Source organism: Alligator mississippiensis, chromosome 1 (genome assembly GCF_030867095.1).
Source record: "Alligator mississippiensis isolate rAllMis1 chromosome 1, rAllMis1, whole genome shotgun sequence".
Taxonomy (NCBI): Eukaryota; Metazoa; Chordata; order Crocodylia; family Alligatoridae; genus Alligator; species Alligator mississippiensis.
This window is the reverse complement of record NC_081824.1, coordinates 114,360,480-114,377,617: the sequence shown is the minus strand read 5'-3', so window position 1 is coordinate 114,377,617 and position 17,138 is coordinate 114,360,480. Positions and strand designations below refer to the sequence as shown.

The following is a 17,138-nucleotide window of genomic DNA, read 5'->3' as shown; positions in this document are numbered from 1 at the left end:
GCACGTTAGGCTTGTGGAAACAATTCTCTTCTTAGAAAGAATAATTGAGAAGCCCAAATATTTGACTGCATTATATAAAATATTATCTGATATTTAAAAACAGGATAGGACAGTTCCCTACATTTTACTGTAGACTGAAATGAGCATCTTGGGCACAGGGATATCCAATACCCATTACTTACTCCTAGGAATTGATTGACCAAGTCCCTTAAGTTATTTGAAAATCTCAGCTATAAAAGCTAATTTCTAAGTAAACATGACACTGACATGGTACCTGTTTCCTAGAACTTTGCTTAAAAACTATAGTTAAACTGTGAGGTCAAAATACTTGAAATATCATTGGTCATTCTGGGGTTTTGAACTAGCCATTTGGACTTTTGGACTGTAGTAAAACTTACTTGTTGTACATCCTAAAGAAAGTAGGATATGTTCCATTAATAAGAACATCTGATCCAGGCCAAAAGAAGGTGCCAGCCTTCAAACTCTGGCTCATTGCTGTCAGCCAGATCTGAAGGGAGAGGACACAAATAAGCATGCAGGATATGTAACAGAATAACAATACGTAAGACACAAGAGACAAACCAAAATAACAATTCACAAACATTGAACTGGAGGGTCACAGCAAAGGTCACATTTTCATTTGTTTCTTTTACCTTCCTTGTGATTGCTTAACTATTGCAATGTTTCCTGATCTGTTGTTTTTCTTCTGCATACCAAAAGAAACATTTACATGTGTTGGGATATTGCCCTCTCTTGGCTGTTTTCAGCATAAAAAGAACATATGGAGAAAAGACATTTTGGGAGCATGAGAGAGAAGGGTGTTTGTTCTTAATATGAACTGAGAATAATCTCTCTACATTTCAGATTGCAACAACAGTGCCATCACAAGGCTAATTGTCTCATGACAGATTCAATTATATATATATATAATTTTATATACATAATGTTATATATATAATTATATTGTATAATTATATATTTATAAATTATATATTATAATTTTATACATTATAAATTATTGTTACTTTATTATATTATATATTATGATTATTATAATTATATATATATATATATATATATATATGAACCCTTTTATTTTGTTGGGTTTTTTTAATTGAGCTGTGTTTATATTTTGAGATTACTAGTGAAAGAAAAATACTAACTGCAGCTGGATCAGAGCTAAACTTCTGGTTTTGTGCTGAAAAGCGCAGTATTTTTACTTTTAAAATAATGGCTGCTTGCAGACATTAAAAAAAAAAAGAAAATCAGCACTTTACTTTAAAATCCATGTGCCCCTGTGCCAAGCCCAATGCATGCCCAGAAAAGGCAGCACATTAATTTGACCTGGCTTGCCCAACATCTGTTTAGATCAGGCACTTTAGTGAGGCTTTTTTGGCACTTTTATCTAATAGCTGATTGAATTAGCTTTAGATAAGAGTGCCCAAAAAGCCCCACTGAAGTACCCAATCTATACAGATGCTGAGGAGCTAAATTAAAGTAACGTGCTGCTTCTCTTGGGAAGGCACGTTTTCTGGGATTTTTTTTAACATCTGCAAGCAGCTAATGTGTTTACTATATGAGAAGTAACACATTTATAAAGTATTTTACTATTAATTTCCTTGTTTTTCAGTGTTTGACTGTTATAAATTATATGACAGCTAAGGACATTTTGAGAACCTTAAACTATTTTCAAGCATTTCTTTTTCTTTTTCAAGTACATGTAAATACCAAACATTAAATCTGGGCAAAACTTCTGGTTACTTCATGGAACCAGGATTTCGCTGCAGTTCACTATATTGGCCACTATATTTTCAGTCTTCTTTTCTTGTAGTGTCATGCCAGATAAATAAAGGGTTTTTTTTTCATTTTTAGAAAATAATTTCAACATTAAGCAGCTCATCCACTTTGAACCAAGGCAGGGTGTCCCTTAAGCAAGTAGCAATAATCACAGAAAGACGTTCAGCATGACAGAAACATTTTGATGATGCTTGATATAATGCAGCTTGGTATTCTGCACTGTTTTGTTTTATATGTTGGCATATGAGCTAAACCTGAGGCTTTAAATGGGTCTATAGACAAAATGGCACCTACTGGTTCTCCTTTCCACCAGATGGGGTCGAATTTGGCATTTCCAGAAAGTGAAAAACTCTGGTTCAAGCTTACATCGTACATGTTGTTGTCAATGATGCCATGAGATTCCGGGTACAAACCCTGAGAAGGAAAACAAATTAAGAAGTCTAAACCTTAAAATCACATTAAATATAACATTATTTCTACCTGACTGTATCACAGACAGGTACGTTAAAAAGGGAAAAGATTTATTGGGTTGCATATATCATTAGGACGGCTGCCAATGAATAGTTCAGCTTCTTTGTTTTCCCCTGTTGAACCAAACTGGTAAAACTGCTGTGACACAAGAGGCTTCTTTGCCTGTAAACACATATAATAAATGCCAACTATATATATATATAAGCAGAGAAGACAGTCATCATAAATAGGTTAGTCATATTCTGGGTGACACACAGCTCTCCTTATTCAATCCTGTTCTTACAAGGAGCAGGAGTAGTCTGTCCATAGAGTTAGGCTTATATTCCACTTCTGAGTCAAGAAATACACATGTGAATTTGGAGATCTTGCCCCTTTCCCTCAAAACTGCTTCTCATAATGTTTTATGCCTCTATAACTTTATCTGTCTTTTATGTATTGTTCATTACTTCCATGCCTGTGTCACATCTAAAATCAGATTGTTAACACGTTATAACAGACTCATTCTCTTATAAGTTCAGCCAAAGAATCTAAATTCTAGTATGCTATATAACTAATGAAAAGTAAAAATGGTAAATTCTCACTTACTGTGACAATAGTGTAGTGGTTTGGGAAGGTTTTGGTGGGGTACACAGCTCTCATGTACTTTGTATGTGTGCCACATATCTCTGCAACAGATATTGGAGTGATTACAACATTATTTCCTGAACAATTCTAATAATTATATTAAATATTTATAAAATAAAGCTTATCAAATATTTAAAAACAAGATATTGTCCATCCAAGTTCCATTGCCTGGGGGAATTTAAACCTGCAACTGCAGTTTCCTAGCACAGTGCTCTAACTACCAAGCCATGGGTTACTGGACAATCAAGAAAGGCAGATATGGGGGGCCCAAGATGAAGAGAATAAACCAGATGCGTCACTCAGTTAAAAAACTGGTAATGGGGCATAAACTGTCCCAGGACTGCTTATCCATTCTATCAATTGAATATTACATTCAATTATATACACTGGACTTTAAGAGGAAGACTAGAAAAGGTTTTGTATAATGATTAGCCTATGGTCTGCTGGTTGAAGTACTTTCCTTAGAAGCTGGTGATGTGGGGTTCAAATCCTATCTGGCCAAAGAGAGTCTAGAATGTAAGCCCCCTGCTCTCTGAGCTAGTTCCCTAATCATAGGCTAAAAGTTGGGAGGATCCTTAGTCCCCCCTCAACTACTTGTAATTGTTATTTAACTAGTATTTCTGGACTAGTCTAAATCTTAGGGTAGAAACAGACACTACTTTTCCTTGCCTTTGTGCTACCACAACGATTTGTATAGAGGTACAAAGTGAAAGCAGATGGATATATTTTTGTATTGATATTGATACAGCCCATACTTTTGTCATGCTACAAATGCCCACGTTTGTAGCCACGACAGAAGGTAGTGAGAATTTGTGTTGCTTTATTGTGGGGGACATCTATTTGCTTTATAGCAAGAGAGTGTGGGCAGCCTAGAGCTGCCTGTGTTCTCCAGCCACCCGAGGCAGGAGCTTAGGGACTTGAGGGGCCAGATTCTACACAACCCAGAAACTCCTGCATATGCTTTGGGCTGTTTAAGTCCTGGGAGAACCTTCCCCAGCTTTCCCTATTTAACAAGGATCTCCTGGAATATCTGGGGTATATCTGGGTAAGCAGGAAAAGTCAGGCAGATCCCTGGGATCTCCAGCATGAGTCTAGGCAAGCTTTCCCAGCTTACTCAGATGTGCCCCAGAGAACCTAGGAGGCAGTCCTGGTAAGCTGGGAAGGCTGGGCAGGGGCCCCCAGGACCTGAGGATCCTGATCCTCTGTGGGAATTCCTAGGGTGTGCAGGACTGAGCCCCTCAAGTCCCAGTAGAACATATTACCCATTGCTCCCTGGCATCAGTGGGTGGGACAACAGGCAATATGTGTTTCACCAGACATACCACAGCACAGCTGATCTGCTTTATGTGGTAGTGTCTGTTTCTGACTTTATATGCATACATGGGAGATCCTCTTTAACTGTACAGCCCAGCCAAAATGGGGCCCTATAGAGAATGCCCAGTTGGTGTAACAAGCAAGCGTATGCACAGTTGAACCACAAACTACACTTAAGGGCCAAAAACTGCAGTTACCTGGTTGTGTATGTGCTGCTTAGACAAAGCCAAATACAGTTTAGCCCTAAGGGTTGTGCCCAAGGTCACCTAGGAAGCCTGTGGCTAACTAGGAAATCAAGCCTTGGTCTCTTGCGTCATTTGGTGAAAATATACAACATATTTATTCTGGAACATTTTAATTTTATTCTGGGGTAGAAGTGGAGTGGTGCACACCATTTAGACCTACGCTGAGATAAATTACTCTACTCTGAGGCAAAGCTTTCTCATGAAAAGCCTGTAGTCACCTTAGGCCCGGCTAAGTTACACCAGTACAAGTGTCAGATATCTGTAGCTAGAATCAGTTCCAACACTTGCTAGCCCTTTGCTCAACTATTATATGTCCACTGCAAGTATGCCTGGCTTGAAATAACCTCTTGAAAGCTTAAAGTTAATATTTCTTTGTTCCATTTAATAAACACATATTTCTGTTCCATCTGTTTCAAAAGGAGCTTGAACTAAACTTGAAATGCTATGCTTATTAGCTGATTCAGATTTCTTCTCCTGACTCAGTGTCAGCAAAGCATCAAACACTTAGATAAGAACACAAATCAATTTAACTTTATGACATTTTACAATCCTTTTTAACTGTAACTAGTGAACCACAAACTGAGTTTGATTACCTTTAGCAGCTTGCTACAACCATAACAATTTTTAAGCATTTACTTAAAAAGAAAACTGTGTATGTCAATTCAGACTACTGTTTTTGCAAAGAAAATGAAGAATATAAGTCTATACAGAGGTACTGAGAACAGTTTGGGTTAAATCCTATTTTGCATTTACATACCACTTAGGTAGCAGCATAACTGCAGTTTTTGACACAGAGCTTCACGATGGCTTGTGTAAGCTCCAGAGAGGAATAAAAACACCCAAGTACAAATATAACACCCCATAAGTCCTAAACATTTAGTTTAATAAAAACTACAAATAGTTTTTCTGCCAAAAGCGAAAAATGGAGAACTATCCCTTCTACTTTTTAGCCCAATAGTTTTAGATAGAGCACTTTCTTTGGATCTCTATCCCCCTTTAAGCACTCTGAACCTGCATCTCATACTTCCTAGCAAAAGTGTTCTAATCTTTGCTCAATCAGCTAGGCATTCAAAGGTTTTCTAGTCTGGGTAGCCAAGAGGAAAAGATGTGTGGAGCAGGAGGAAAAGAGAGAAGCTGGAGAAAGTGTGACTCAGTGAAATGGATGCTGCCCTGGAAGGGAGGGGACCCCAATAATTTTTCTGAAACTTGTATTTAATATTTTATTGCCTACAATGATAAACAGCAATGGAAATGTGCCAGCTCCACTGGGGACCTGGTGGTCTGAGAAATTCCCTGAAAATTGGGAGATACAGGTTCTTCTGAGTAAGGGAAGCCTACAATCCTCCCCCTCCTATGATAAGTTTTCAAAAGACAGTTACTGGACTAAATGTAGGAGAGGCATCTGTTCCTACTACCTTGTTTCAGGCACTTATTGTCCAGGTTGGCATATCCTAACCTGGTACAGGTTGCAATAGACAGTAAGAGCTGCATAAGTGCCAAAAATGGCACCAAAGTATCTAGATACGTGTCACTTGCATGCATAAAGGTGAAATAGGATTTGGCCTTTAGGCTATGATTTTAAAGTGTTTATGATATTCTCATGAGAAGCATGCTCCAGGTATGCACAGAGGCTACTTCTGCTGAGGACCTCAACTCCCACTGACTTAATTTTCAGATTCAGTGTAATCTGCATGTTTTAGGAATGAGTCTGTAATCACCATAAACAGCTGAATAAATTTAGAATGACATTTAATAGGCCTGTATGAAGCGGCAAGTATTCACTTTGGATTTGGATTCAGCTGATTTGGAGGACAGTGATTTGATCTGGAGATTCGAATCACTGTCCTGATTTGATTCAGCCAAATCAGACCCAAAAGCTTTGGCACTGCTTCAGAGATTCAGCCATAGACTAAACAGGCAGCTGATACAGCTGCCTCCAGCTGGTAAGTCTGTTGGGGTTGAAGGAGGGAGGGGCATGGGGGAGGCAGGGACTGGGACTGAGATAAGCTGCCCAGACAGGGCAGGGGGTGCATTACTTAGTGGGGGGGAGTGCAGGATGCGGGCCTGGCAGCACTCAGAGTGGGGGCTCTGCCCTGCTGCCACTTGCCCAGCCATGTAGGGAGGGGGCAGCTCCCCCGATGCAGGGGCAGCTCGCTCCAGGAGGAAGTGGGAAAGTGGCAGCAGGGAAAGCAGCCCACACTCCCACTGCTGCCACACCCACATCCCATGCCCCTCCATGCTGGCTAGCAAGTGGTAGCCAGGCCAAGTCCCTACTCTCAGCGCTGATGTGGTCATGGCAGCACTGGGAGTGGGGGCTCTGCCCTGCTGCCATTTGCCCCCTTATACCCAGAGTGAGCATGCCCACATTACACCCAACGCCCTTGCCAAAAAGGCAATTGACCATGAATAGACCCAAGTACCTAACTCAAAAAGTCTGTCTCACTGAGTGGTTTCTTTTTTACCCATAAAATTGTTCCTTAGTTTTATGACATAATTTAGTATAGAAATATATGATAGTCCTTACATAAATAGGACGGTTCATTACAGCTTACTGTATTTTTCTTGAATGGGGTACAACAATGCATTACATTTTCCACTGGAACTTTATATATATTCTCAGACTATATTTGAAAAAACATTTCTCAATATTTGTTTTAAATCTGAAATCACATGGCAGAGGCTAAATGGCCAGTGGTCAGTGGGTGATTTTATGTGCTGTAATGCAAAAGTTAATCTAGACAAACCACAGAAGACAAGGCTGCTATAGTTGACTAGGAGGTCACATACATAAGATAGAAGACAAGACTGAAAAACCTGCTTACAGTTTCTAATTGTTCAGTAGTCATTACACTTGATAACTTACTGAGTTTTTCAATATTTGGCAATAAAGAACTCCATGTTTGTAAATATTCGGCTCTAAAGCCATCCATCGAAAAGAGGATAAGTGGTGGCAGATCAAACCTACAAAAATACAAAAACTTGTCATCACAAAGAAGCTTAGTTTGGAGCTCTACACTCAAGCTTGCAAACATGTGGTAAAATCAATTCCAAATATTTTTTTTTTTAATTTTAGGAAAATCAAATAATAATAATGAGAATTAAAGTGGAAGGTTATTTGTAGCAGTTTTCAAAACTGGGTTAATGAACAGCTTCAAGAGTGCCAGAAGAGGAGCACTAAGTACATTTACAACCAAAAAAAATCAGCTCATGGGGTTTCATTTTAAAATAAGTTATAAAAAAACTCAATGGAGTAGGGGCCAAATCTGGACCTAGTTAGCACAACTCTTATTGATTTTGTTCACAATTTCACCTTCCTACACGAGGGCCTCAGTTTTCTCTCTCCTCTCTCAGTGGATCATGACATCATCTTCCAGTGTGTCTCCACAAAGAGTTTCAATATTTTAACAGTCCCCTTTCAAGTAACTTTACTCAATTAGCCTGAACTTCAAGAATAACATTTTCTTGTAATGGCAGAAGACTTCTTCTAAATATCTTCCTACATTTCCTTTCTGAGTAGACCAAGTTCTTCTCACACTAAAATCTTCTGCCATCTCCATGGAGTTGGAGCATATGTTGAGGTTACAAACAAATTGACAAACAGATTGACTTGATCAGTATCACTAAGAAAGTTTAGCATTTAATCATATGCTATTTTTTATTATTTACTATAAATAAGCAAGACTAAAACCCTTAGCACTGAGTAAGCTCTGCAGATATAGTAGCTGTGATGGCAGCATACATTAATTTAAATTGCTCTCTAAGTATAACAATCTGAACACTTGTTAAAGTAAACTCTAGCTAAGACAGTGGTTCTCACTTCATTAGGGTATTGTTGCATGTTCCAGTTACACTGTAAGGCACACAAATCTTGCTCAGTGTTAGCACCAACTCGTGTTTGGAGCAGTCACACTTCAGGCCAGCAGAAGGACTGAAAAATTCTTATCCCTCCCCCGCTATTCCAGGATTCCCTTTTGCCCCCTGCTCCCTGGGTTCCCCCATCCCCCACCCAAAGTTCCTCCCAGTCCCTTGGGGTTGCCCCCTGCCCCTCCTGCCCCTAGGACTCCCCCCTGGGCTTACTTGTGGCTATGCACATTGTATGTCCCAGGGCAGCAGTCAGAGAAAGGTTAACCTGCCTGATGTGCCCCCCACCACCAGTGCTAACAGGCTGTTGCTCTTCTCTGGGCTGGGCCCAGCCCAGAAAGCAGCAGCAGCAGTGGTGGTGGCCAGACAGACAGATCATCCCTTCCCTGCCTGTTCCTCCAAGAAAGACAGCAAGGGCAGCCACAAGTAAGGGTGAAGGCAGAGATGGGGGACAATGAGTGTGGATCTGGGGTGCTGGGAAGGTTGGAGGGAGGCAGTGGGTCTAAGCCAAACCAGCAGGACAGGGTGGGGTATACTTCATTTACATTAAAGTGTACTAGAGTGTCTATACCTTAGTGTAACATGAGCTGGGTAACACACATCCGAGATAATCCTAGCCTGGAGTGGCATAACTTTGAGCCCCCTAACTAGCGCTTACAACTAGTTTCAGGTGTTAATGTCATGTTAAAAGCTCCAGGAGCTAACCAAAATTACTGTGTAACAAGGCCCTTTAGACTCAAGGTATCTTTCAAAATATTTCAGCTGTTAGTTTTCACTTGATTTTTTACTATAAATAAATAAATAAATAAAGCAATTATTCTAAAAGAACTCAAAGCCCACACCAGTTCAGAATGTTTTTAAACTCTATGGATTCCTATTTGAAATCTCTGGGTTTATCTTGTAAATCCTGTTTGCACATCTAACGGTACTAACACTGCTCGGCAGGCCAAGGTACTCTTGAAAGCATCTCAAAGTGCCCTATGGTACCTCAGCACCTGGGAACCAGTGAGCTTTGAAGAGTAAAATGTGGCTATGATCTTTGGGGATGGTTTGGGGATGGTTAAACAACCATTTTTCTGTCACCTGTAATCCCATGCACATAGTACATTAAGAAAATGTAAATAGGATAGGCATTATAACACTTTCTCTTTATAATATATGGTTGACAAGGGTAGCACACAGTCTTCCAGTTCTGTAATTCAGCATAATTTCACCTGCCTAGAAATCTTCGAGAGAAGACTAGACAGTCACCTCACTGGGGTCACCTGACCCTCAGTTATCTTTCCTGCTTGGTGCAGGGGACTGGACCCGATGATCTTCCAAAGTCTCTTTCAGCTTTACAATCTATGAATAATTAGCTTTTTATGGTTTAATTTATAGCCGGGAGTGATAATTCAGCAGATTGTCTTAAATTAGGGACCTGAATATCATGGAACCTAAAAAAATTAAAATACAATTCTATACAAAGGAACCCCACACTCAGTATATAGAGAACTCTATTGCATTGGGTCAGAACTCTCCTAGCTACAATGATTGTTATATGTAGTCATTGGTAACAAGGTTCTAGCACAATTTCTCCAATTAAAATAGAGAGTGATTTATCCAGAGAATCATACATACTAACTCCTTTTAATTTAAAATCACCATTTTACAACAATAAGGAAATCTCCTAAGGACATTTCAAAGCAGGTTATACCTGGCCCATTTCTAATCTTACTCCAGTCTAACCTTAAAACTAGTCTGACATTAGAGAGCACCACAGATTGTGGAATACAATATGTATCCCACTTTAATGCTACGAATCTGTTTCAAAAAAGGCAAGTTATTTGTTAACCTAAGAGGTACTGTTTTTATACTCTGATCAAGGAATTGCATGCAGGAATTCTTGAACTTTGGAATGAGATTGTACTACTACAGGTGGTTACAAATATTTGTATGTAAAAATATTTGCATAAGTACATCGTAATTCTAATAGCCAGACTACTGTAGGTGGTTACATTCAGGGGAGTCCAGGGAGGGTGCAGTGGGACAGTTGTACCACCCCCCTCCCCATAATTCCTCCACCCCCCCAAACTTTAAAACTAACTGCTGGGAGGGGTGGGGGCAGCAGCATTTCTATTCAGGCACTGTAGAGAGTCAACTGACTTCACGGTTCATTGTCATCTCCCTGTTTCAGACTGATTTCTATCTACTCCAAAGGTATTAAAAACACTCTGTTCCTTTTTAATTAGTCTTGATATTCCACTGTCCAGACTATCCTTTCTTCTTTATTGTCTGATATTCTGGGTAAGGTCTCTCTCTCATTTCACTGCCCTGCCGACTGTTTTTAACTCTAGCTAAAAAAACGTAACTCAGGAATGGTAATATTAATTCAGCTGTAAAAACGTTTGACAGTGATGTGTTGCAGACACTGTCAAGACACTCAGGAAGGTTAGATTTTTTCTTATGGATCTTAATAAGATTTACATTTAAGTATAATGACTACAGGATTATTGACGCAATATCTTTTGACTATTTTAACTATTTTTGTCTAATTTGCTGTGTTTTTTTAAGCTTTATATATAATCAAGCAAATCAGTCTACATTCCAATAGTTATATTTGTCTTAACTTCAATTTTAAACTGAATAATATAGTGCTAGCCCCCTAGCATATTAGTAACCACCCCCACTCCATCAGCACCACCCCTCTTTTCAAAATCCTGGATCCACCTATGGTTATATTTACCTAACCTTTTCTTTCTCCTCCTCCAACATCTTTCAAATAACATCATAGCTTCCTCAAATAAAAATTCCTTATTAGGCTTAGGAATGGTAATCACAAATCATAATAGCTATTCATTTTTGCAGAGATGCTGACTAGAATAAATTGCTGTCAGGTGCTTGCTCTGAAATAGCCTACGGATACTGTAATAATGATATAGAATGGACTATGAACAATTCAACTACAGAAAAAGAATTTGGTCTGTTTCTGATAAATAGTTGTAAAAATGACTCCTGGTCTTCATAAACTAAGTGTTGATCTGGATTTGATCATATGTTCTCATTCGAGTTACATATGACAAATTGGTGTGCTGTTTTACAATATAAACATTCACATTTAGGCGGAAAATTTTTATACTGGTTAATTAAGACACTGAGTAAGTCAAAAGTTTTGCAATCCAATCTAGTCATCAGCTGACACCTCAGGAACAAGATTCAAGGACTTCTAGAGGAGAGACAATTCAGTACAGCAGTGATAACATGACCATAATAAGAGAAAACTATTAAATTAATATCAGTGAGAAAAAGTTGAATCTAGGTCTAGGGTCAGGCCACATTACAGTTGACCCCACACAAGCAATAATAGAGAAAGTTTCCTTGACCCAAAGAGTAGGACATGATGACAGACAACATACAAATACATCGAAGTCTATGCTACAGTTATTTTTGTAGCGATACTAAAGCTAGCTTGAAACTCAGCTACCAGAAACAATCTTTCCATGGGAGGCAGCTTAGGTGGTGACAGGACACAGGGTAGCAGCAGGTGACAGTGGTGGTAGCTGAGGGGAGCACAGGACTCAGTGTGGTTTGCAAAGCTCACACCAAGAATGGGGTAAGTACTCAGACAGTGGCTAATACTGTTCTCTGTGTTGCTATATCTAGACAGCTCCCAGTAGCTAACAGAAAGCTAGTTCCAGTGTCTTTGCACTATATTGCAGTCAGTTCTGTGAGTATATCCCCTTAAACAGAGGAGCAGAAAAGAACAGCAAGACAATATGCTATCATTATATTCCTTTCCTACTTGCTACATCAGTCTAGGCTAAGAACTTTCTAATATTCATTCTGAGAGTTTTCTAATGCAAGACAGTAGAAAAAAAAATAGGGCGACTGCTCTTAGGCATCCAGTCTGAAAACTGATGCAGCTAAATACAGGCCAGGTCCAGACATTACACATAAACCAGCATAAGTGTTCAGAAACTGGTCTAAACGTGTAACAGAACAGAAGTTCAGAGCATACAGATATGTTTAAAAATGGCAGAACTTGGTCTAAGATAAACCTGAATGGAATTAGTATCATATGTCCTGGGTTAGATTAGACTGGTCTATCAAACTTTTGTACCAGATCCTCTCCTGACTCAAGTTAGGTTGAAGTCCAGCATCTCAGGTGCCTTTGCAGCCCCCGCTGCTCCCTCCAACCTTGCAGGAGAGTGCGCAGGGGGGGAGGGGGGCAGTGGGGGGGCATGGGAAAGGGAGTGTCTATAGCTGTATTTTTCTATCTTTATACAATGCCTCTAGGTATCTCAAACTCTAGCTATCTCTTCCACATTTGTGTTGCCTGTTGGTACCTCTATTTCAAAATTACCAATATTTACATATAACATATAACAAATACTAGTAACCACATCTTTGTATTCTTTCCCTCCTTACCTTGTACTGGTTGTGGCTATCATTCACAATCAAAGAGAAGCTTAAGGAGCTATTGCCACTGCTAGCTAGGGAAGATCCATCTCTTGTCTAAAACTTAAACTACATGTTCATTTTTTATGGTAGGAACCAGTTTTTTCAGCGGTTATAAAAGACTTACCACATTTTTAGGCAGTCTTTAAATAAAAAAATACTATTTAATATTATAGGCAACCACAAAAATGCATGCACTTATATCTGATTATTATAACATTCTATCTATTAGAAAAGAAAACACAAAAACATTACTTATCCTACCCTTCTGGGCACTGGGGACTATCAAGTGATGGACATTTTTCTTCCAGCCAGCTCATTTCACCTGAAAAGGACAAAAGAAGACATTGAAACACTATTAAAAAAACGACATAAAGAAGTTTCCTGTGCATCTTCGGTGCTGTTTTTGAAATACTGCTTAATACTCATAAACTTCTCATATCCAGGTTAATGATTGACTCATCTCTTTAGAAGAAAAAAGGAAAGGAATAAGAGAAGCAAGAACAAAATAGACACAGAACAATAATGGAGAAGAATAAATGGTGCGGATAGAGTAGTAGGTCTCCCGCAGAAAATCCCTCTCAGTATTTTGCAATGGTCTTAGTTCTGAGTTATTAAAGGCAATGGTCTTCTATGAATATTATGATGTATTGTCCATTAGCTATTATATGTGGGCACCTGTACATGAGGTGGGAGGCTGACCCGATACACTGTAATTACAATGCCTCAGAGCAGACATGATTATTCAAGTCTGCTGGAGCGTGCTAATTAGCATTCAACAAGCTTTAGATAAAATGCCCCCACCACCATTTTGAAGTGTGGGAACATTGTAGAGATACCAGAGCTACAAGACACTCTGGGAGCTTTAATTAAAGCGGCTCTAGAAGCCATTCTAATTAACACACACACCTCTGCAGCATGTATAAAAACACCCTATTGGTGCATGTACACATGACGCTATGTCACCATAGCAACGTGCTATGGTGACATAGTGATCACATGCATTTGCCCAAGACCAGCAACTACTTTGGCACAGAGGCACACTCTCTTGTTATAGTGTACCACTCCAGCCAAGTCATGGCTAAAAATAACCGTGTGCCCGGCAGTAGCAATGTTGTCGTATGGGCACATATAGACATGCCCTCTGTTTATTTAAATGTTGCTATGCTGTGTACCTCCTCAGACATCATGTTTGCTCTGAGTTTTTATTCCTGTTCAGAAGAATAAAGTTACCAGCCATGTAAGCTGTGTGATGTACTCTCTCTTCTGGGCTATAGGCCTAATTTCCTCAACACTGAGGAGCCACAAGATGTAATTAATATAAAATGTAGACATTAAATACCTTCAGGAAATCAGGTGAGAAAGGATTCCAGTAATACAATTACAATGATATGAAAGATGGTCTAGATATTTTTAACTCATAATTTTAAAAAAGGCTACTTAGACTTGTCATATGCCTCCATAACACCCCTCTAACATCATAGTTGATGTCATTACAGACAGTAGTGATATTTTTAGACTGTACAAAGTACAAAGCAGGAACTGTGCCTCTCTCTTTTTTTTCCTTTTTTTTTGAAGATGCCACCCCAAGAGGAATATTTTTTTTAATTCCTAAGAGTTCAATTTTATACACACTGCATCCCTCCCAAGCAGTTGCTTTCCTCCTATCAATCTCAAATATTTGGTATTTCACCCCGAAACTTCCCCAAAGTCTTTCAGTCTGTTGAAACATTATTTAACCCAAAAGAAAATCTTAACTTGTTCAAATTGAAAGCTGTATGAAATTTCATAGTTACTAACAAGCAGGATGTCCCCATAGGTTATTCTCAAATTAAGATTTACTTGTGTGCTTTCCTGGAAATATCCCTATGACAATAAACACTTTAAAAATGTTTAAAACTTTTGCTTTACCTTTGCAAATGCTTCTGTAGTTCACACAGCAGGTTTTCTTCTCTAAGCAGTCTTCAGAACAAGAACAGAGGCTTCCCGATCTCTGTCTCTCACCACAACGAAGTTTAGTACACGACCAAGTTTGAACTGAAAAAAATCACCATTGATTCCCCCATGCTGCATATTGTTTTAGTTTTGTGTTCTTTAAGCTTATAAACTTTACTTCTAATCAATAATATGTAGATATATATTCGTAATCAACTTTCATATTATTATTTCTTAGCTAAATTGTATATACCTTAGCAAAATTGTAAACTGTCTCCCACAACTTTTTCATAAGAAAACTATAGAAATGGTCTAGATTATACTGTAAAGTGGATGGATAACTGGTTGGATAATCATACTCAAAGAGTAGCCACAAATAGCTGAATACTAAGGACTAAAACTGGAAGGAGAGCTCAGTCAAGATCTGTCTTAGATACAATATCTTCATTAAATGACATGAGGGATGGAATTAGGTAAATTTGACACCAAGCTGGGTGGAGTAGGAATGGACAGGCTCAGGATTAAAATGGACCTTGATAAACTAGAAAAATTGTCTGAAACATATAGGATGGAATTCAATAAGGAGAGGTGTAAAGAACTGCGTTTAGGACAAAATAATCAAGTGCACAAATGTAAAATAGGAAGTGACTGGCCAGGCTGAAGTACCGTAGAAAACAATCTAGAAGTTACAGTACAAATTAAATATGAGTCAATAATTAAATATTGGTAGGAATAACGCTAACAGCATTGAGGCATCTATTAACAGAAATGTCATATGCAAGTCAAGGGCAAGTAAAAGCAATTCTTCCACACAATTCAGCACCTGCAAGCACTGAGCTGGAGTATCGTGCTAAGTTTTGGGCAACACACTTTAAGAAAAATGTGAACATATTGGAAAGAATTCAGAGGACAGAAACAAAAAATATTACAAGTGTTAAAGGAAACCACAATACTCAAAGAAAGGTTGGAAAAATTGGGATTATTTAGTCAAAAAGAGGGAAATTGAGGGGTGATTTGAGAATAGTCTTTAAATACTGTTGTAAAAAGGAGGGCTCTCAATTGTTCTCTCTCTCCCCAAGCAACAAGACAAGAAGTAATGGACGCAAGGAAGATTTATATTAGATATTAAAAACAAGTTTCTAACCATGTGGATGTGTCAGCACTGGAGAAGAATTTCTGTTCTTAGAAGTCTTTAAGTACATGTTAAGCAAAGTTTGCCTGCTTCAAGCAGTGGCTTGGACTAGATGAATGCCTGAGGAACCCTTCCAATACAATTTTTCTATGAAGCAATAAAAAAATCACTCTATGGTTTTGACTTATGCTATGGTTTCACCAAAATTATAACACTTCTTGGTGCTGGAAGTAAAAGCATTCCAGAGAGACAATGCATGTTCCTATTTTTGCTTTGCAAGCAGGTACTCTCCTACAGGGTATAGCTACTTATGTCTGTGGGCTTTCTGAGTTTTTGGAATCAACTATTCAAAAAAAGGCAAAGCATAGCAGAAGCTGTTTTGCTTGACATTAATAAATGTGTTGAGAATTTTGTAAGATTTAGATGATGCATTAAATACCTTATTAGTTAATTTGTTGTACAGAGATGGGCTATAATATGGGTGCATTAGAAGTGTGCTTAAGGTGTTCCATAAATTGCTACAGCCATAAATTGCTACCACAGATGGACAATGTATTATCTGAGACTGACTGATTATATTCCTAAAAGTCATAATTAACTGACTAACTGAGCTTAGTCAATACAGTGTCCACAACCTTTCTTAACAGCTAGTCAATATTATGAAGTGGGTGCATAACTGGTTGAAAGTCATGCTCAAAGAATAGTCAAGAATAGCTTGATGTTAAACTGGGAAGAGATCTCAAGTAGAGTGCCTCGGGTTCCTCAAATGAAGTTCCACCAAACTTCCATATCTTTGGTGAAATCTGCACAATACATTGAAGCAGAGATTAAACCAGCCAGGTTTTGTGCCCTAAGGGACATCAGCAACAAGGCCAATATCAGCATGACTGACAAGCTCATATCTAAAGAAATGGTGGGGAAAACAGAAGACTAATGCACCCACAGACTGACCAGAGGTCTGATCGAAAGGTAACCACATTCAATAGGAGTCTTTCCTTTGACTTTAGGGAAGGTTAGATCAGGTCCTCAGTCATAGTTTTCTAGAGTATTGAACACTTGTTAATAACTCTTCTGCATGAGATGATACTAGATTTTCTTGGCCACCAGCCAAATGGGTAAAAATAAAGATGTACATAAAGTCATTTGAAAATTAAACTCCTAATTTGTATATATCAGGATAATTCCTGCAGTACAGCACGTAATGGTTATACGGGTGTGATTAATAGGCAAAGAGGGTGTAGGCCTTGCTGGAGCATTGATCATTATGTACTGCTCGCACAAAGGCTTTGCTAAAGTATTGACCAGAATAAGCCTGATGAGCA

At 38.7% G+C, this 17,138-nt stretch overlaps 1 protein-coding gene across 3 annotated transcripts in view; it reads right to left on the bottom strand.

Moving 5' to 3' along the window:
- The window catches only part of ENPP3 (ectonucleotide pyrophosphatase/phosphodiesterase 3), a 91,557-nt gene that overhangs the window by 39,624 nt on the left and 34,795 nt on the right, over positions 1-17,138 (bottom strand). For all 3 annotated transcript variants that reach the window (XM_059713092.1, XM_019479662.2, XM_019479663.2), the window contains exons 4-9: positions 14,661-14,786; positions 13,014-13,074; positions 7,315-7,412; positions 2,854-2,933; positions 2,092-2,211; positions 399-508 (exon numbers count right to left, since the gene is read on the bottom strand). In XM_059713092.1, the coding sequence (XP_059569075.1) occupies positions 399-508; positions 2,092-2,211; positions 2,854-2,933; positions 7,315-7,412; positions 13,014-13,074; positions 14,661-14,786 (595 nt within the window). The remainder of the gene's footprint in view (positions 1-398; positions 509-2,091; positions 2,212-2,853; positions 2,934-7,314; positions 7,413-13,013; positions 13,075-14,660; positions 14,787-17,138) is intronic.